At 38.0% G+C, this 23035-nt stretch overlaps 1 protein-coding gene and 1 non-coding gene across 2 annotated transcripts; both read left to right on the top strand.

Moving 5' to 3' along the window:
• The first annotated feature begins 1028 nt into the window (after window positions 1–1028).
• Trissin (trissin) lies at window positions 1029–20301 on the top strand. The gene is made up of 4 exons (XM_071595432.1): window positions 1029–1284; window positions 6996–7057; window positions 16482–16642; window positions 19676–20301. Exons 1-4 carry the CDS (start codon window positions 1196–1198, stop codon window positions 19856–19858), a joined length of 495 nt encoding a protein of 164 aa, XP_071451533.1. The 5' UTR covers window positions 1029–1195; the 3' UTR covers window positions 19859–20301.
• TRNAS-AGA (transfer RNA serine (anticodon AGA)) lies at window positions 8192–8273 on the top strand. Its single transcript has one exon. It is a non-coding gene; the product is annotated as a tRNA-Ser (tRNA).
• Window positions 20302–23035: the final 2734 nt, after the last annotated feature.

Raw genomic sequence — 23035 nt, 5'->3', positions numbered from 1 at the left:
TGTAACATTGCAACATAAAATTTGGTGGAACCCTCAAAGTTTTTATTTTTCAAATGTTCCACCTGCTACAGTTTGTTCACTCCTGCTTCAATGTTTTACTTAGTTTTCTTTGTTATCAAGATTCGCATTGCCTCCTCTGTTTTTCATGTAGTACTAACAGTACAAAGGAGTACAAACAGTACAAATTTGGGAGGAAATATTTTCGCGTTCACATCTTCACTCTCGTCTCATGATTGACGAATTATTTCTCGCGCTAAGTTCTCCCTTAAAATGCCTCGAAGATCATCGCAAACTTGTAGACATTGTTAGGGTAAAAAATACATTTTGGTTGATCATGATTCGGTTCCATATCTCCCAATGTTACCTTTTGCATTTTTGCAAGTTTCAATGAGCATCATTAATCGGATGAATCAGCTTGGCCATCGCCTGTTGATCTTGCAGACTTGGGCTCTATGTATATGTGGAGCGAAACAGACTGACGAATGGAATATTTGGGATCGAATCACACTGAGATGAATCCATTCAACTCTAATCAATATTGCCATGTCATCCTGTCGCTTAGACACAAGTGCCACAAATTTGTTAATATATTTTATTGCCACCTTTAAAACACACTGGTGGACTTTAAAAAAATTGTATGAAAACCGGGTGAAAATACTGATAGTAAGTAACTTTTACGAGTAACTCGTAGCTTCATTAAAAGTCGTAGTTTCACGTGACTCTTAGCTATTTCAAATAAATGTAATTTGTACTATAACTGATTTTTATTTTATTATTTTTCAGGTACGCTCCATGGACCAGGCCATCCCAAACCTGTGGTATGAATTTCACACGTCGTTGGGTTTAATATTGGGCGAGCTCTAGCGACACCTACCAAACCGACCTACGGGTTGATTACCGTGTTTATGGTTGTTTTATGTTCCATACCGCGTAATGGAGTAATCACAAAGTTCAACGAATATTTATCTTCCGGCAACCTTCCCAAGATATTGGCAGCAGTTGGACAACATATGCGAAAATGAGGACGATAAACCAAAAGTTTGATTTGGTGAATTCACGGAAAGGGCTGAAGAAGCAAGCGCCTGCGGTCAACGCCACGCATGATGTCGCCTCGCGATTGGACCACGGAGGGCGATGCCCCGCCCACTTCGACCCCACCCTTAACGCCTCCGCAGTTTTGCGGTGGCCCTTATAAATGGCGAAGCCGGGAGGGAAGCATTCTTTAGGTGCACACCTTGAGAGAAGCGACGTTAGAAGACAAGAGAAGAGGATTTTTCAGAGTTTGTGAGTATAAACTGTCCTTTGCATTTTAGCCATCCACGCCGGAACCGAGATCGCATCGAACTTTTAACGGTTGCCATGAGCGCGCGCCAAGTCTGAATTTTAGGGCGTATCGTGGCATTCGCGAGGCGTCGAATTTTCTTTGTTAGCAAAAACGCTCGTTTCGGTGCGGACATTTGAATCTAGTTATTCGCGAAATTTACCCGTTGGTAAACGTTTTCATTTTATCCTTACGTTTTCTTGAGTCATTAATAATTTGCATACAAATTATTCAATAGATTTAGTATTACTTAAATAATGCAGAAATTTAATATTATTTTATTTTGATACTGAGTACTTTCTGGAATCCGAACTGTTTGCGAGAATTTATTGTTATATCTCCAATTATTTCTAAACGTATAGTTGTCTTTTATTTTTCTTAGATATGGGTTTTTTGTTGAAAACGCCAATTTACTTCGTAGTTAATAATTTTTTTATGAGTTGATAAGTTTTCACGTGATATTTGGCATAATTTTACTAACTTTCAGTCGTTGGCATATTCTTAAAATGTATTGCGGGGCCAAAATTACGATATTTGAAAGTGACTTATTTTTAGCGATTCATCATTAAATTACCCATTAAATAATTTCAACTTCACCTGCACTGAGTGACAGCCCTTAGTAAAGGACAGTCGAGTGATAAATGGAGACATGTCTCCGGGAATGTTTTCACAAACATCAAAGCTGTCTCTCGATATACTGCTCGAAAGCCATTTACTAAGAGCGGTCATTCAGTGCAAGTGAAGTTGAAAGTATTTCATTTGCAATTCAATAATTAATTGCTAAAAATAGATTCCTTTCAAAGTCGAGTACTTTTTGTGCCACGAATCATTTTAAGAGAAATGTGTCTGAAATATATATGATATGATTGGTAACAGATCGGTTAAGTTTTGCGGATATTAATGATTTCACAATTGCAGTTGCCGATATAACAGGGGAAGTGTTTTTGCCTCAAAAAGCAAGCAACAGACAATTATCCCAGGAATTCAGCAAAATATGCGGTTTTTCCGGGAAATTTTTCTTTATCTCTCTTTATAGAGTGGGAATCGCTTTGTCTCCCACAACTCTAAAGCTCGTTCCATCACTCGTCGTGGATTCCGATGACCGCACGGAGCCCTTTCTTTTCCCTCATTGCGAATCAAGTTATTTCAACGTCTTTGCTTTGAGCGCTCTTATTACCTCTGCATTTAGCCTTGTTTTATGAAGGGCTCCAGAAAAGTGTTCTCGAGATTACTAATTTAGATTTCTGATGTTTATTTTTGTGTTACCATTTTCATTAGGGTTTTTCATTTCTTTATTTGAATGCTAAATCTTTTGAAACCATTCTTAGTTAGCGCGTGGTGTTTTCACAAGGCTCTGTTGCTGTATTCACAGCTTTTACTGAATTTTACTCTATAATGAGGGTAAAAAATAACAGAAAATTTACACTTCCACACACTTTTAATGTCCTACGGCCATGGTTTCGATGCTGCCCATCATTATCAGGTGTGTGGAAGTGTAACGTTTCTGTTATTTTTTACCCTCATCATGATGGAATACCACAAAGTTAAGCCTGAAACTGTTAAATTGTACTCTATAGTTTCTGTCTATTGCCCTATTTTTCTATATCCACGCTGATAGCATTGATATGTTGGCTGTGATAATATCGCAGTGCAATGGTATACAATTTGTACAAGGATCAATTTCAGTGAGGAGGAGGAATTGGCCAAGGTGGTCAAAGATTTTTTAAATTCGCGATTGATTGTGTCACTTGAAAGAAGTAAAAAATGCTGTCTGAATGTCATGCGGTCGCGCAGTCTGGAAGAGGTTTCTGTTGAAACTCATGTGTGGAAAACCGTTTTTGATTCTATGAAAAAATCTCCAGGTTAAGAAGTGGCGGTTACTCAAAACCCGCATTATGCTATTATTCAGCAAAATAATCATTTCGTTGGGTGTGGGCTCGTTCGACCCGTGAAATGTTTCAATTGAGCGAATTTGGGGACTGATAAGGTGGGCGAGACTCTCTATACTTTACCCTCTTGCAAGCAAGGAAAGATCAAGTGAGATTCAAAATTTCCGGCAGGAAAAGGCTACGGCAACAGGTGATACTTGCCGCCGACCGATAGAAGGGCTTCGGATACGCAGCTTGGTTCATCTTAGAAGGCCGATCAAAAAGGAGAAAAACCGATGACCTCAGTTTTTCCGAATACGAATTAATATCGAAGACTATTCATTATAATATAGTCTATTAACGACGAACGTTTGAAAATAGTTAGTTTTCGATCGGAGAAAATAAATTGGACAGAGAGAAGAGGGAGACAAACATTCAATTTTCATGCGGGAAGGGCGAAGGGAGGATGTTACCGGGGAAAATCTGAAAAATACGAAGAAAGTGGGTGGAGAATATTGAAAGGCAGTGGGATGTTGATGGTCGCGTTAGAAGGGAGAATATTAAGCAAGCGAGGTAGAGGGAGGAAGAGGATAAACTTCTTAGGCAGCATGAAGGCAGGTAGAAGTTACGAAGGAATGAAGGTGAAAATAATTTGGTACAAACAATCTCGTGATTCTTAGAATGCATGTATAACAGTCGTTATGGACCGTCAAAAATCTACCTTATCACGTAGAATACCTTGGGTGAATGTGATCTCAATTATCGAAAAATTCAGCGAACTAGTTTCGCTCAGGCGGAGTTAATCGAAATAAAACTGCATCTGAAATACGTTGGGTACCAGTGTCACCAATAAGCTTCTCGTCAACATTATTTAGAATACTGAAATACTCTCAGTGGAATTCATAATATAGCGCGGCGAATAATTATTCTATGGCTGGGATTTTACTTGTTATGATTGATTAAGACTATTTACTTGAGATTGGTTTCATGTTTTTACAATCCCAACTATTTTCAGTAATTTATTTGTGCACTGAGACCGTGGGTCTGCTCATTTGGAGCGTCCAATGAAGGCTGTAAACATTTACGTAAATAATATCAGAGTAAAATGCGAAAATGGTCAAATCAACATGGTAATTAACAATGAAAAGTGAAATTAATCACGCCGGTTGGATAGGGTAACAAGATTTTTTAATCCGCGATGTTTGACTTGAGACACTGATTTGACGCAGTTTCATTAAAATAGTGGTGACTTATGTCTTTTTCGTATAATCATTTAATCGGTATTCTTTTATTTTGTATTTTGCCTTATTCATAACCGAAGTAAAAATAAACTATTTTGACAAAAGTATTGATTAAATTATTATCGTCAGTGTCAAACTTTGTTTAAGTAATCTTGATCCTTTCTTCGGTGATGCTTGATATCAGCATTTCTTTTGCTTGTAACCGCTGTTGAATAAAATCTGAAAACTTGGTTATGAAGTACCAATTAATATTTTCGAGGAATCGTTCCAAAAAAGTAAGTTATCGTTGAATTTTAGATTGTTATGTTTCTTCCACGTTACCACAAACTACTCGTCTAGCGCCAGTGTGTAAGCAACGCTATTGACTATTCGGTTCCTCATCAACTTAAGTCGTGGCCACGTACGACTATCTGAACTTAAGGAAAAACTTGTGCTCAGCATTCGGCTAATCCAAAAATAGTATATATATTTATTTATTCAATGCAAAATTAAAATAATATATTCTGGTATGTACGAGTTCTTTGTTCATGTAATAATTTTAAAGCAAATAATTTTCCGTTGAATATTTTTTTCTGGCCCTTGAATAAATGGAGCCTCCCACCTACGTAAAAAAAATAATTCTTCATTCCGTACGAAAATACCTTAATCACTCGCCAGGGGAACCGTAAATAGCACAAAATACAATAACATACCCACTTTAACACGTAAAAATTTAGATGAAAGGAATTAAGACTTAAAAAAATAGATTATTTTGAAGAAAATTAAAATTTTAATCAAAGAATGAGAAATAAGAAGAGAGTACATCCTAGAATCAGGTGGAAAGTGAAAATTGAGGAATAAAAATGCTTCATTTTGTTGCCTCGTGGTATTGTCCACGTAATAACGTAATTTTATAATCTAATGCCTTCTTTATAAGTTGGTACTTGTAATCAGTTAAGTTTTCTTTTAGCGATTTTAATTTAGGCCAAATCCTTTTAATATATCTGCTTATCCCCGATTATCATATTAATTTTGAGCAATATTAAAAAAAAAACTGTGGAACTATATTTTGTTACACATTATGGAAATGTATGTAAAACGTATCTTGAAATGCTATTTTCCGTTTAGCATAATGATAATTTTATTGCTCACCAATAGTCTCTATTTTCATAAAAAATATTTCGTTCGAAACAGCAACCAAACTACGCAACTCTCATAAAGTTTGTTAAATATTTTTTCGCGTTTATTTTCGCGTCGTGCAGTTCAGTGTTTTCCCTTTTTCTTTCGGGTTCAGTTGCTGCGCGTTTTAATTTCTTCCGCAATCTCTATCTTACCCCAAGCGTTTTTGGCCGCAATGATTTAGGAGCAGCCAAGAATCATTAGCGGGGGTGTACAAAATATTCTTCAATTACATTTGCACCGTTCCCGTTCAAGGGGGACAGCACCACCATATGCCGGAGATAGTGCGAGTCAATATTTACGGCGTCACAACGCATTGACCGACTCATAAATCTCAACGCGCTCCAGTTTGCTTGAGGATTAACTTTGAGATGGACGATGGGGGATGTCTCGGCTCTCAAGGCCCGAAGGCATATGGGATTCGGTTCCCATTTCGGTTTTATAATCGCAGGGCTCTTGTGCGCATCAATTCGATTGTCGATTATCTTCGCGGCGACTTCGGGTAAAAATATTGCGCGCTAATGTGTTTTCACTTTCGTCGTTAGTGATTTGTTTGGGATGTAACATTTAACAGTCCAGTAAGTGTCACTGATTTTGTCAAACCGTTTATCATTGTTTTTGCACCAACATTTACGGTACTATGCGCGGATACCACTGGATAAATGTAGAGATTACAAGTTATAAAGATTAAAACTGCACAAATAATGTTTAATAAATGTTATAGATTACCGAGGACCCGAGAAGTCACAGGTACTTTTTAGCAGATGTCATTTTAAACTGACCATAGTTTACCTTTATTACTTATGCAACACGAGTAATGTAATTTCCTGTTTCTTAAAGAAATCTAATTTCTCTTGTAACTCCAACTAAATTATTGAAACCTTTTTAAAGGATCGCGTAACTCATTCAATAATTTGAGTAAAAGTACCCTTTTCTGGACCCTTTTTCGGTAAAAAATACGTGGATTTTGGACGATGCACTACGATTTTCCAAGTGGCATGTTCTAGTAATCAGGTTTTCAATGGACATTGTCCTGTTCTTGTATTTGTCACTAAAATATTCGATGGCATGTAATACATAAATGTATAATAATGAGCAACTTTTCAATCAAGAGAAGTTATCTTCAAAATAATCATAATATTTTAATCTCCGCATGCTCATTAGACTTCATTTTCTTCTTTTTCGTAGCTAATTTTCGTAACTTTTATCTTTTTTAAGTTAGTCATCCCGCTGCGTGCTCTTTTCAAAGGTTGGATAATGGTTGATGGTTGTTTTAAACAGGATGAGTGTGCGTTGCTTGCAAGAATAATGATGAATGTTTTCTCATGGATGTTAGGGCATTCATTATTATAAACTTTTATATTGCGTATCAAATTTTCCAATAATTATGCTGTTTTTCCAATACAGGTTCATCAACGGAACCCCTTCACAATATCGAGCGATGAATCGAACGACCACTCTGATGTCAGGTAAGTAAGCATGACTGCGGATCTTACTATAATGGAACTTATTTCCAGTTTGCACACATATCACAGAACTTTATTGATCGAAATATTTTCATTTAAAAAAATATAGTTGCATGCTTTCACTTATCAAAGAACTCCCATGTTAAAGAACTCGATCAGCTTACGAGTTTTACATAGCTCTCCAAATTTTGAATGTTATCTTATGGTAGCAAAATATCACTCTCAATTTTTCATAATTGTTTTTCAAAATCTTAACTTTTGGCGGAGGTCGATTAACTTAATACTTCCCTAATGTTGGGCCTGTGTCATTGCAATTTCAAAGGTATTGCATTGAAAAATTAATAAATAAAACGGGATGAAATAAATGGTTATCATTGTGGTGCTCATCCTTGGGGATTTACACGTTAATGTGGCTTAAGGAGGTGCAATGCTTGGCATTTGCATGATGGAAGTCGAGAATTTTTGCGTAAGCATAAGAATTCTGTCATATTTGGGAAAGGGAGAGGAGTAGTAGTTTTGGGGGGAGGCGACCGACAGCTAAGGTCATTTGCGCCATAGGGGAAGGACAGGAAAGGATGAAGGGTGGAGAGAAACCCGGCGTCGGCATTAGCCTACTCTTTACGAAAGGCGCCAAGGGGTCCGCGGCTTAACGTCCCGTCCGACGGACGGCGTACTCACTCAAAGTGCCCTCCACAAAGCACCTCAAGTAGGGATCGAGATACCTCTGAAAAATATTCAACACCGCCGGGATTTGAACCCGCGCCCTCAGGGTGGGAAGCCAGTACGTTAGCCCCCGCACCATCTCTTCTTAGCTAATAAGAAATCGGTTTCTTTTTTCCCTTTTTGATCCTTCAATTTGCTTTTCCTTCACCTATGATGCTTTATGGTAGACAAGGAGTAAGATTTATAGGAAATAGAAATTAAACGATTTCCAGAAAAAATACTTTTGGCAATCACGACTACGACTGTGCATCATGCCCCCTCCATTAGACACTAATGCAATCTTGGATCTTGATAAACTATTCTTATTAAATCACGACAGATGTTATCAGTGAGTGTTCTTTGAAAATTTCTTGTATTGATTACCAATTCGTCCTATTTCTCTGAAATTATTGCCCTTTGTCGGAGTTAAATGTGGCAGTCGTGGCCGAGTGGTTAAGGCGTCTGACTAGAAATCAGATTACCTCTGGGAGCGTAGGTTCGAATCCTACCGACTGCGAATTTTTTTGTCAATCCCGTTGTTGGCAGGATAGCGTCCTCGTCTGCCAACCTAGAGGTAGCGACTTCGATTCCCACTCATGTGAGTTTTCCTCCATCTATGGCATGAGTGCTTTTAATTGTCCACTGTTAGGTAGAAGAAGGGTCTAGAAGTCCCCCAAAGGAGTCATGTAATAAAATAATGTGAGTGCACAGAGTAATAGCAGTCAAGAAAAAATGATGATGCTCAGCTTTGATTACGATTTAATTATCTTTGAACAAAAATTAACCAAGGGTTCCAAACCCAGTAAAAGATGCAATATCCCTACTAGAAAGGTAGCCTTCTTATTTTAAGTACGGCAAAGAAAGAATGGCTCTTGTTCTCTTACAAGATAGTTGTACGTTCAATTCTTGGCTGTATGAGGAAAATTGGATATTTTGAGGAAAACTGCTTGTCCGATTGTACCGACGTTCGTTTTAAAACTAATGAATTTGAAACGATTACTTTCTTCCTAACCTTTTGTTTGGTTAAATAGGCAAGGTAGACATAAGAATTGGGTTAGATAGGGTTAGGTTAATTAGGTTGGGGGAATGGGTTGGGCTAATTGTTTAGGGCATTAGATATGAGGAAGGAGTGCCTGTTAAAGACTGTGTTAGATGGAATGGTAGAAGGGAAGGGAGGACAAGGGGGAAAGGAATACACGAGGTTTGACCTAACACCCCCCGCCACACGCCCTTGCGTCGGCTTGCGGGGTATTATGTAGATGATGTAGATTTGTATTAAAAAAGTAACGGGAATTTTGTAATTTCACGAAGTGTATATGGCACGGTATAGTACACCATGAGTTCTCGCCTCAAGATCAAACGATCAATAAAGAATATTACTCAAAAGTGAGCGAGCTAAAAGCTCTACCAAAGATCAAGTTCCAGAATTGTTTCGAGGATTGGAAAAAGCGCTGGCATAAATGTATAATATATAATGGGGACTTCTTCGGAAGGTATAAAATTGATTTATACGAATAAATGAAAAGCTTTCCAAGTAACTCAAATTCCCGTTATTAATCGAACATAACGCTTATAGTGTTAGGCATAATTAAGATTGGGAGAAATTATGAAGGAATGAAAAGAATGCTCAAGGCACAAAGATATGTAGGTCAGCCATGAGTGAATCTTCCACGCGACAGAACAACCGATGATTATGCAGTAGTAGTTTTAGGGAAGACGACCGACAGCTGAGGTATATGCGCCATTAGGGATGGAGAGGAAAGGATGAAGGGTGGAGAGAAACCCGGCGTCAGCACCAGCCTACTCTTAACGAAAGGCGCCTAGGGGTCCACTGCTTAACGTCCCATCCGACGGATGGCTTAATACCTCAAAGTTCCCTCCACAAAGCACCTCGAGTAGGGATCGGGATACCACTGAAAAATATCTGCCGCCTCCGAGATTTGAACGCGGACCCTCCCTGTGGCAAGTCAGTACGTCAGCTGCCACAACATCCCGATCCCCGCCAGTGATTATGATGATGGGATGAGTATGGCATGATGAGATTAGCAGCAAATAGGAGTGTATGGAGAGCTGCAACAAACCAGCCTTCAGATTAATAACCCGTTGATAATGATGACATTTTAATTATCATTAATGTACAGGTGACATTAAGAAACCTGAAATCCCATCCAAGATAGTTTGCCTGGAAAGGTATAGACATCAAAGATAATGGAACTTCCTTTCTAAATGCGTGATTTCACGCATCTTAGACCTGAGGAAGAAGTGAACTTTACGTCCATCTATCAAAGAATATCCTTCATGGCGACTGAAATTAATTAAACAAAATATTTTAAATGATCTTGCTACTTTATTCCCTTCTAGATTCCCTCTCTAGAAAAACCTGGCGGGAGTACCTAGCAATTCATCTCCAAATCTCATGTACATCTTCGAAGATAGTCCCCACCGATAGGACCTACTTATAATAAGAATTCTGAAATCATAAAAATCTTTCCATTACCTTTATGCTGGACACTTTGATGACAAGTTTTGCATGCTTCATCAAATATTTTGTAGAGTAGCAAATGAATTCGATGTTAGTGGGGTGGGCAGATAATCTGACGGAGGTGGGTCTCGGAACTGTTAAGAATCTCATTACGGAATAAAATTATTTGCTTCTTTGTAAGCTGCTCCTTCTATAATACTTAATAATCTCTTAATAAGCTCCTTTCTTTTTTTTAAGTTCCCAAAAGTTCTAGATGACGAAAGTGAAGGAGTTTTTCGCGAAAATGTGCATACCCGTGTACTTGTTGTGTTCGGGTGCACCGATAGGAAAATAAATTCATAAAATTATCAGACGGGATTAATTTGGTCAAGACCTTACTTACCTCTGTTGTTAATAATATTTGCTGTTCTCAGTTTTTTTGGCAAGTTCTAGTAGGCGGTCCCTTATTAAATTTCTCTATTAGTCTGCTTTAGTCACAATATCTCGCTATAAAATCTTTACTAAATTCCGAAATGTATGTGGACAACTTTATTGTTTGTAGCCGAAAAAGGCGTGCGTTCGATTGCGGCACTCGATGACTTTTAGATTTTTCCATTCTTTATTGTCAAATTCTTCAGTTTCGACATCCATTAGTGACATTTCATCTTGCAGCTGTCGCGTGGACGTGAACATTTCGTGATTCGTGCCACAAATTGGTGCCGAAATTTTTAATTTGAATAAGAAATGGATAATATTCCAACCATTTTTTTTCCTTTCAACTCACAAAAACCACACTTACCGTCATTAGTATCTCGGCAAATCTTATTCTCTCCATCGACACTTATTACTTCTCTGTATCTTTATCCCTTTTACCTTAAAAGGTTAAAGAGAAATGTTATATTTCAATTATTAGGTCTTATTTATAATATGTTGCTAGTACATGGGATCCTGTTGAAGTTGGATTGATTGCCGAATCGGATCGTGTGCAGCGTAGAGGAGCGAGATACCCGTAGATATGCGAGAAGTTTTTACGACAAACTGAGTTGCGTATCAAAACCTTTCGAGGAGCTAGGTTGGGAATCACTCGCGGAGCGAAATTTACATGACAGATTAAATCTCTTGCATAAATCGGGAGGATATTTCTTCAGGGATGATGTTGAAAATTTATTATTAGATCCTTAATACTACGATAGGAGAGATCATGTAAATAAAAGTAGTTAGATTAAGTGTATAACAGATAGATTTAAGACGTCATTTTTTCTATGGACGACAAAGAATCAGAAGAATGCTGTCCGCCCGCTTTAAGGAGGAGGATATTTTGCTTCAAAAGTAGTCTGGTGGGTAATCACTCCCTGCCACACACCCTTGCGTTGGCTGGGGAACCATGGCGGTACCGTGTATGTATGAATTTGGGATTGCAACAGAAGAAGTTGAATAGGAAATCCGATCGTTGAAAGTTCAAGGAAGCAAAGTTAGGTTTTTGAAATAAATGTCACCCTAGGAAATTAGGACAGGGTTTTGGAGAAATTGGGATTTTGATCCATCTTGAAAGGGTTTTGAAGATACTAAATTAGACGGTTTCCAAATTGCACACAAACTAAGAGAGGAATCAGGCACTAATTTTTTTCCTACGCAGATGTACTCGTAATTATGTGTAGATTAGACCATATGGACACCTGCTGATGTACTCGTAATTATGTACTCGCACCGTAAGCGTAGATTAAACCATATGGACACCTGAAATAAGGAGGTAAAGTTACCGAAATGTTAGATTCAATTCTCTTTTAAGACCATGTTAAGTACGAGTATAATAATGTGAAAATAATCTCATGGAGAAAAAACTTTGTTAGGGCCATAGGATCGTGGGGTTTAAACTCCCGAGTGAGTCCTTTGGACAACCCCTGTTTAAAAAAAACTTACCGAGCGATTTTCGGAAGTTACTTGGAAAGCGCTGGTGGCAGAGGTTTAAGGAACCGTCCCAGGAACCCACTGACCTGGATATGTGAATTTCGAACGCTTAAGGATTTGAACTTGGGGGGGTGAACACTACCTCCTAAAGCCAACTTTCGACTTGATGACTCAGCATTTTTTTCTCGAAAAAAAACTTTTTCTGATAAAAACTGGAATTTTCAGTACCTATATAGTTGTAGGTTGGTGTCCAAACACCTACTGTCATACGACCTTGTGACGAATTAAGAGTCATGACTTGCACGACCCGATAAATGCGAGAATTTCACAGTGCATAAAATCATTATCATCGGCCGGGATATGAACCTTGATCCCTCGATTTTCGGCCGAAGGCATCAGTCATTTAAGTTACCGAGGCGTCCTCATACACATTGAATCTCTTAGAGCTTTTAATGAACGAGATTTTCTAAGAATTACCGAGCATGCAGTGTCTCAAAGTTAACTAAGTTGTGACGCCACAGTCCATGAGGTACACCCTATGAACCACCGCTAGTGTGTGTATTAGGAGGCGATTTTACACCAGGTATGCAACGTCGAAAATTAGCTGTTGAAATATTTCGTCACGGTAAATATGTATAATAATTCAAATCATGTCTACAAGGATATGGGACGTGGGAGTCCGGGGTTAAATCCCCGGGCACGCATTTGGGCACCTTACGCTTCACTCGATACATGTAATTTCTCGGTTACCAGAAATTCTTGGAAAATCATAGGTGGCATATTAAAAGGATCTGACCCCCCCCTCCCCCTCAACCCTAATGTGTGAATTTCACACGCCGTTGGTCTAAGTACTAGATGTTTTCTATCCTCACCTATCAAACCGACCTTCGGGTTAATGACTTTTCATGGCTCAAATAGGTGCAGGCTTAACTTCGTGGAAGTTTTGTATGTGTGTTTGGAAAAGTACGTTCTCTCATTTATTTGATATTCATTGTTCAGATAATGATTACGCTACTAACGTGCACTAAGTTATTTTAGTGTTATATACTTCCCTACCCATTAGAGATGAGCTGTGGGTTTTGCATATTACCCTGCTAGCCACCGCTAGTCGTGCATTGCAGTGGGTGATTACACATGTCAATAACAAGAATGACAGTAAACTAAGATCAGATGGAATGACAACATACGAGGCTACTTAAAATGAATAAGAAAAATACTCCCCCCTCCCCTAGTAGGGCCGCTTACAGTTATTCTACTCCCTTACCATTCGAAAATGTTTAAGAAACCATATTAAAACAAAGGTTTAAAACACATAGGTAATTGTCAAAAAAACTTGGGCAATTGAGGTTTTGTCGGCGCGACGGCTAATGTAACTACTTCTCATCCAGAGGGCATGGGTTTGAGTCCCGGCCTTCGGGGTTGGAACTCGAATTTTTCAGTGGTATCCCGATTCCTACGTATTTATGTTCTGCGAAGGGATATTAATACTAGGGCGTTTCGTATTTGGAGAGAACTCCAAGCGGACAATGCCGTCCGTCGGGTGGGACGTTTAGCTGTGGACCCCTTGGTACCTTTCCTTTTTTGTCGAGACTGGTTTTTTCTCCATCCTTCATCAATTCCCTGAACATCCCACCTCTAACAAATTACCCACATTTTATCCTTAATGTCGAAATGACCTTTGTGTCGGTGGCCTCCCCTAATAACGAATACTACCTTGGGCTAAATTATTTAAAAATTTGCCTCATTTTTGGTTTTAACCTGCACTTATAGGGGAGGAAATTAAGCAAGCGGGATAGGGGAAGGAAGATAGCAGGCATATTGTTCGGAATAGAGGGAGGGAGAAGTATGAGGAATTAGAAACGTGTTTATTGTAATTTGGAGTGTCAATTTAATATGTTAACCGAGGAGATAACTTCAGGTGTCTTTTTGTGGAACCGATACATATTTGCAAAAGAAACACTTGGTTTTTCCACATAAAATTTTAATCACGACCTAGGTTTCGACGCTCAGCGTCATCATCAGGTGAAATACTATTGTATATAATAATGTATTGTATATAATAATGTATTGTATATAATAATAATGTATTTAACCTGATGATGACGCTGAGCGTCGAAACCTAGATCGTGATTAAAATTTTATGTGGAAAAACCAAGTGTTTCTTTTGCAAAAATGTTAACCGAGACTATTAAGGCCTTTGTTAGTAAGTCCGTGTCCATCCAAAAAATATCTTAAACATTAAGACTACCATAAAAAAACTAAGGTTTTTGCGTCAGAAAATAAGCTCTTTGTAGGCGTCGTGATTCAAGTGCATTGTCGTCTTCCTCGTCTATCGAGCCTCTGCGCACGCCGTGTGAATTTGAATCCCGTACTCAAAAAGGACTGCTAATGTGGTCCGCGTGGCGGAAAATGAAACATCGCCTTCTCACCCCCAAAGTTGCGTTATCGCGTGGGTACGAATTATTTCGTCTCCGTCATCGGTTGGGAAACTGGGACCGATGAAAACTTTTCTCCCGGAAGCGATTTCCAATATTCTGCGTGCCAAGTTTTCCCCGAGACAACCCCCTCGAAACCTCCCTCTCTCTCTCTGATGGCTTGATACATATTCCTTGCCGGTGGACGCGACAGGAATTGATTCGATTCGACCCACGCGACCCCGTTAATATTAATGCACCGTTGGAGCAACGCAAGAGACGCGGACTACGAGGAGGAAATGTTTTCCCTGCCGCGGAGAATTCCAAAGGCCTCACTTGGCGCGTGGGTGATAGGTGTCCCGTGAAGGAGCGAACCACTCAGTCCATTCAATTTAAGTTCCTGAGAGAGTGACATAACTTCACGTTCCAGTTGCCGTCGGCGTAACCATGGTGGGGGAAGGGGTTCATTGGGGTGCAGTGGGAGTTTAAAAATACGCGGGGGAGAGGTAAGGGGGTGAGATAATGTGAGGCCGTAGGTAGCCAATCAACTTCGTCTACATCTCTACACAATACCCTCGCAATCCGCCGCAAGGGCGTGTGTGAATGGGTTCTTAGGGCACCAGCCATACAGCAACAGGATACAATTCTCATGCTCGTATATGCACACATTTTACCTACTTTACATTAAACCTACTGATTCTTCTGTGTACCTCTCTTATCTTTAAGTAGTGATATCATCCTTGTAAGAACAATCTGAGATTCGTATTAATGCAATGCAGAAGGAGAGAAAACGAGACGACTTTTGCATTACATTACAGAAGGCACTTCTGCAGCTTCAACACTTCTTCAGTTTCTATGGTGATTAATTTTTCATTGAGGAATTGAACACCTTTTTCGTCGCGATGTTTCACGGGAGTGTAATAATTTTGTCAAATGAACGTGAAGTTTACCTTGAAAATTATTTCCGTTTTAACCGAATTGAATGCTATCGTTTTTTTTCAATTTAAATGAAACTCTGGCAATAGTAATATGAATTTATCCTGAATTCACTCTAGTTTCTGAGTTCACTCTTCCTGCTCAGTCCCAATAGGCTTTGCAAGTTTTTCATCCCCCCACCTCTTATGTGGCTCTTTTCCTGTTGTGGGTTTATGTGCTTGTGTCGTCCTTCTATAATTCTTAACTTTTTCCCTGCACACATCTTTTTTACTTTCATTATCTCGTATTTGCACTCTCTCCTATTACATTTCGTATTTTCCCGCTCTGTGGGGAATGTTCTCCTTCAGTCAACATCTGTAAAAAAGGACTGAGATCCTTCCTTCTGGGAAATAATGCCAATGACCTAAAGGTTTTATTTTGCCTCGTACAGCCCTGTCCTGTATATTTAAAATTGGGATTTTTTTCCATTTGTGTATTTGCGTGCTGTTTACATGTCAAAACTTTGATCTGAGAAGCAAATACAGATTGTTATTATTATTTATTGTCGTATGAAATGAAGTGTATGTCAATGGTATATCAGATTAGATTTATTTTTATGTAAATTGTATCGCTGTTGAAACGATATTATCTGTTCAAGAAGTTCTCTCGGGTTTCACACCGGGTCAGGTTGCAGTACACCGACGTTTCGAAGGCTGACTCTGCCATCATCTTCAGGGTGAAGTAAATTGTACTTGTCACTTCACCCTGAAGACGATGGCAGAGTCAGCCTTCGAAACGTCGGTGTATTGCAACCTGACCCAGTGGGAAACCCGAGAGAACTTCTTGAATACCATACGCCGGGAAAACCTGAGATCCTTCATGATATTATCTGTTGCTTGTGTCATTAAAATGGAGTGGAAGAAGGGACTGTTTGGTCTCAATCTCGCTCCAATGAAGACGTTTTATTGTTATTATTAATACCTTATCTCATGACGCGTCTCCCGCTCGCCTTCTTCTCTTGGTCCAGGGGTGGCGCTGTGGGCAGTCCTGTTCGCTTTCTGCCTCTCCGGCACGTCCTCGGCCTGCGATTCGTGCGGCCGGGAGTGTGCCTCAGCCTGCGGGACTCGCTCCTTCCGGACTTGCTGCTTCAACTACCTACGCAAGCGGTCGTCCCCGTCCTTCGCGATTGTGAGTTGATGGAGAGGCGATGTTGCTTCAAATAGATGCGATATTGATCGACAGATTAGCTTGCCACATCAAATAATATTTCATAGACCCTTATATTTAAAGTACCCACGTGCATATCCTCTAATGAAAACAGTGCCCGCAAGAAAATCTTGATTCGTTAGGAGTAGGGAATACTAATCTCACCCGCAGTAACCGTGAAAATCATACGCCTGGTATACTTGTAGAGGGAACTGCTATTTGTTTACAACGAAACTGCGGGGGATGCCGCGACAGTAACTCTTAACAGAGTCATCCGCTAATCCATATCACAATTCAACAATTTAAAAATGGAAAAATTATTCGCTTTGATCGGGATTGATTTTAAGGTTTGCAAATTGTTGCGTAGTCCATTTTGTTTTTTGTATCTATCTACGAATATCTAATTATTTCAACAATTTATATGCCAGTGATTGGATATGTGGTAGTCCATCAGATAGAGGGTTTGGCTACTGACTGGAGGGCTCAGGTCTGATTCCACGTGATGCCTCTGTGCATCCACTGCTTTACTCTAGCTGTGTGATTTTTTCGGATGCAAAATCATCCCAGGAAACTACAGGCAGCGCAGGGAAAAGACTGCCCTCTTGCATTGAATATATATTTAGGATTAAGGGATGTCAGCGACCTTTATTTATTGGCTCTGCTGAAGGTGTGTTGGGACGTGGTAGAGTGGATTAACAGATGGAATTCCTGAGACCTCTGGATGGATCATATCAAATTTATTTAATAATTGTTTTATTCACCATGAGCCGGTATATCATGGTTTCGTCATAAAACAAAAATAATGTGCATCAATTTTATTGGTACATAGCATGGAATAAAGTTTATTTAGATTACATGGTGATATTTCACAAAAAACATTTTAGACTTTTTTTTACATAATGCAAAAAATTCATCCACGGAGTACAAAGGTTTAATAAGCAAGTAAATTTAAAATTACTCTTGAACTTTTTTGAAGGAGATGCTTTCGAATCAGGAGGAAGCGTGTTAAAAAATATGGCTCCTTGGTGGTATGGGCCCTCACCAATCAAGTTAGAAGATCTTGCCTCAATGTGTACATCAAGTTTAGTGCATGTATTATGATGATGAATATTTAGGTTTTGTTCATATAAATGCATGTTATCCTTAATAAATAAGATTAGATTGTATACATAAAGTGCAGTCAGTGGCTTAATTTGCAGTTCATGAAAATGAGGCCTGCAGGAAAGTCTGAAAGGTAAGTTAAAAATAGCTCTTATGGCCTTTTTCTGCACTTTAAAATTCCTTGGCTATGAATTGAGCCCCCCTGAATAAATACTATATGATAATCAAGATAGAAAATTTGAATCATAAAGATGTCTTAGGAAATTTAAGCTAGTGCTAAAAATCAAATATTTCAACTTAAAAAGAGTTTTATTAAGTTTAGATGTTAAATTGTCAATATATAGGGACTATTAAAGGGATGATTCAATCTGAACACTCAAAAAATTTACACTGTCAGTAAAACTTTGGTCCTTATTATAGAGTTTAACCAGGAGTGAAATATTTTTGCCAAAATGCATGCATACTGTTTTTTGTGCATTTATTGTTTATAAAAGTTGTTTTGAAACCAATTTTTAAGACATAGTACCGTAAAGTCTACTTTTTGTTGTAGTTCAAGACTGGTTTTAGCATTTATTAGAATTTTAGTATCATCAGCAAAAAAGATGGATTTGGCTTCAAGGACTTTGGCTTCATATCATATATCGTGGCATATCATATCATATCATGGCATCTGGCATATCATTTAAGTGGAGTAGAAATAGCAAAGGACCCAGTGTAGAGCCCTGGGGAACCCTGTTTTATCCTCTTTTTCAACTGATTGGTAGTAGGATTTGTGATTTGTAGATTCATTAAGATAGGATATTTCAATTAATTAACCAATTAACATAGTCTCATTGTAATCAAAGCCAGAGGAGCCATTTTATATCACCTTCTCCTCCTCTGACCATTTTGCTTTCAGCTGTGAGGAAACAGATAGCATTACTGCAAATTATAATCACAGATTTTAACAAGCAATGAGGAGTTTTCCATGTAACACATTGTTTACAGTGTTGTCTTCTTTTATTTTTTCTCTTAAAGCGTACAAAAATTTTCATTTGACTTCATACCTATACATATAATAATACCCCTATCATATATGCTTGAGTCTCTTTAAATTAAGTCTAACTGCATGCTGGTGTGTCGTGGGAAGTGCCGACAAATATTTTATAAACTGCTGTATACTTGTATTCTGAGTGATGTCACTTTGAAGAAAAAGTTTTCCTAACAATTGATCAATTATGGCAAATACAAATATTTCTATGAATTGATTCCTGGACGAATACAGTAATGAGAGATGGTCCTGTGAGCTTCATATTATATTAATCTCCATAATCTAAAAATGATGTTCATCTTACTATGAATGCAAGTAATAGTAATAGAGACAAGCACACAGTAAAAGTCATATGGTGGATAATAAAACTATGATCACCTGTCATCATATTGGCTATCCTTAATTATTACTTAATTATAATAGTCACACATCACCATTACTTTACACCTTTGTGCATATTATTACTATTATAAACTATGCTGTTTATATTAATTATGAACCATGTAAAAAGCTTTCTGCACATAAAATCTAAACAAATAAACATATCTTTTCATTTTTAGCTGTGGATGAATTAGAATACATTTGCTTAACATTTTATGATCTCAAAATTATTGTGCTGAAAGATTTGAAGGATATCTTTTTCTACAATTTTGTTGATTTTATGACCTACTTCACCTCCTGTGCATTCATATTAACAAGGTTATACTGTATATTTCATTACTTGGGGTAAAGTTAGCATTACCCTCAACTATAAAACCAGCCTTTGGGTTGATTACTGTGGTTGATCACACCAATAATTTTGTGTTACTCTTTACTGTTTTCCTTTTCTTCTGTGTTGTTTGATGCTGTTCTAATAACAGTTATTCTTGGTATTTCTTGAGCAGGTACCCCAGCAACAACCGGCCCTTGCTTTAGGCATCTTGGATGACTTTGACCTAGGGCGCCTACCTCAGGCCAGGAGACGTCTTCTGCCAGAAAAGTCTTGGTTGGCCCCCAGGAATCAACATCAAGCATATGTAGAGCAAAGTGTCGAGGAAGATGGATTAGAGCATGTGGAAAACCTCTAACAAGGCATCCACGTACAATTCTGAGTGGCCAAAGCATGGTCGTGGTGAATCCACAAACATGCCATTTCTGAGGCCACCAGAACCCATTTAACAATTCCCCTTAATATAAATATATCATTCATATCACTAGATCATTGTCTCCTGGGAGCAGTAAGACCATGAAGTTGGGAGAAACCATGGCTGATATCCTCATGGATGTCTTGAAAAGAAGATTTATGCTCAATATCGTTAGGGGAAACAGCGCTTCTTGGACAATTTTGATTAATCAATAAAATCCAAAGTTTGTGTGATGACACATCCACTTACTTTTTAGAGTAGTCTTTAAACCTTCCTGATTTAGAATATGGTGAACTGAATTTTAAGGAGTTCATGGAAAATTTATCTCTGGAAAGTTGAACAATAAAAACCATACAAATAATATTGTATTTTTGTTCCCATTTACCTAAAATCATCCACTTTGGTCTGAAATATTCTAATATTTCATACTAATTAAAATTATTATGTTTAATAAAAAAAACCTGTGACCGTCCATTCTTGGATTATGTAAATTGAGTAAACAATAAATGAGAACTAATCTTCTTTATTCTTTCCAATCATTTACTGGTGACATAGTAATGCTAGAGGTTTTCTTCCCACTAGTAAATTATGTGCAAAATAACGATTTGAATGTAGCATATGTATAATATTAATTAAATTAATAAAAATCAGTTCCTACCTAATACGCAAAGCCATTGAGTATAGGAATTTTTAGGCAAGGAAAAACACAGAAAGATACCTGATCCTGATGCCTATCTTGCTCACAACATAACAGGTTCCATAATCAGGCCAATATTCTAATGAACTGTTTATCTATGTTAATGATGGGACTGCCTAACCATAATGTATTAATCATCCTAACCTAATGCTGCAAATTCCATAATTGTCAGTTACCTGCCATAATAAATAATTACTAATACTACTACCGATGTGAAATAGATAATTACGTCATCATATTGCAAGGTCATCTTATTGGCACCTATGTTGTTGCTAACAATAATTCCCAGTTTAATTAACAATTATAATAATTATTTCTGATGAAACATTCACAAAATGATTATTAAACTAGTGTTGACACTTGACATTACAGGAAGTGGTATTTTGTTATCAACTTCATTTGCTCTTCCTTTTTCTCTCCTGCACTCCAATTATATTTTGCAATAGAGTAAAGTGTCCTTTTCACTGCATTCATAGGCCAAAATAAATTTGATATAACCTTAAATTGAACTCATTTCCACCCAAATAACAACTGCAAATAGAGAGAAATGCAGGTTTTGATTCTTTGTGGGCTGAACCAAAACCTGCATTTTGCAATCTCGGGCTGTTTCTTGAAATGACCAACTGCAGTATAAACTACTCCTGATTATGAATGGAAGTGAAACTAAATTTAAAAAACTGGTAAGGAAGCCAGGGGATTTGTGCAAAACAACAAAGGGGAAGTAGAATGCAAACAGTCTGTTCAAGACTGACATTGATGTAGATTCATTCCAAAGTGGAAACGATACTGCAGGTCACCAACCACATTTCTGGAATTAACTGGTGAGTATTTAGGGAACAATAAAATACTTGAAATAGTAATTATAATACATTTTATTTGTCCAGTGATCAAGTTGTTACAGTTATTACACTTGGTATCAGACATATCAGGGGAAAGTAACAAGATACATACATGGGTACAAGACACATGTCGGGTATTATCATGAAATTCAGCAATTGAATAAAAAGTTTTTCCTTTTAAGAACCTAAGTAAATTGACTTTAAATGCAGCCACACTTTTTTGGGTCTTAATCTCAGCTGGGAGTTTATTATAACGTTGAAGGCCCATAAAAATTGAGCTAGCGCCTGCATTTTTTGTGCGTACGTATAAAACATGCAGCTGCTCATTCTGCCTAGTAGAATATAACAGGGGGTGGCAAGGGGCATTGTGTTAGTAAAAATGTAATTTTAAGCGTGACTTTTTGAAACATGCAGCTCTCTTTAAACTAACTATTGGTGGGGCTTCTTCATGAAGTTAATTTTTGATTGCTTGTTCTTATAAGTAACTTATCCGTAATTGTTTCATGGAAAGAGTTGACAATCTTTACAGTTGACTTTATGGTTTTCTAGGAAATTTATTTCATATTTATAAAGGAGAACCTATTAAGGGATAGAATTACTACTATTTACAAACTTTTCCATCCTCTAGAACTATCAAATTTTTCTTTCGTTTTACAGAAGCAGTGAGGTCCACAAACTGGGCAAGTGTAAGCCAAGAGAAATTGAAAATATTTGCCTAATAGCAGCTGAAGAATGCAAAATTTTACAGTGACAGGAAAAAAGTAAGATGAAGATGAAAATGGATATAGTTTAAATAAAAATGCGCTGAAACCACTTATTTATATTTCACTGCTCAGATGACCATATAATATGTCATTCCCATCCTCCTAGTAACCATCCTTGGTCATTTTCTCCTTGGCTATGTTGTGAAAAATGGGAATGATTTGTGAAAATTACTCAAAAAAACTAGCGACCATAATTTTTCAATAGGTGGTAAAGGTGATACATAAAATTGCAGGCAGTGAAATACTGATCATCCTTAACCTCAGGCTCACTCAAGCTGTGCGATTGTATACGAGGGATATTTGGTTGCTCAGGAAAAGGAACCCAGCCACGATGTGTGCATTTTGCATGCCTTAGGGTAAAGTACAAATGATCTCCGGTTATAGCTGCAGTATAGTAATAGTATTTACTGGGGGGAGGTAACCGACACCTGGGGTAATTTGCACCATCCAGAATAGATAGGTAATTTTATAGAGGTAGGATTTTCAGGAAATGGAGGAATAATGGAGAGTTTGAGAGGCCAACGCCATCATTAGCATTAGATTACTCTTAAAGAAAGACGCCTAGGTGTTCCACCATTTCACACTCCATCTGGTAGACAGCATACCACCTTAAGTGGTCCCCACAAAGCACCCATAGTAGGGATTAGGGTACCGTTCCACTTCCTCCGGTGCATTCGCCATTGCACCATCCCGATTCCTAAATTGATTTGTTAGCAAATCGGGAGGATGTAATATTTTATCATTATTATCCATAGAAAGCTCATTTCTGGAATTTTGCGCAAAAATATTCCACGCCATATTCTTGATTTAAATTTATCAA

Source organism: Hetaerina americana, unplaced genomic scaffold, assembly GCF_022747635.1.
Source record: "Hetaerina americana unplaced genomic scaffold, ioHetAmer1.1.p SCAF_7, whole genome shotgun sequence".
Lineage (NCBI taxonomy): Eukaryota > Metazoa > Arthropoda > Insecta > Odonata > Calopterygidae > Hetaerina > Hetaerina americana.
The sequence above is the reverse complement of the archived record's forward strand: the minus strand, read 5'-3'. Positions and strand labels throughout refer to the sequence as shown.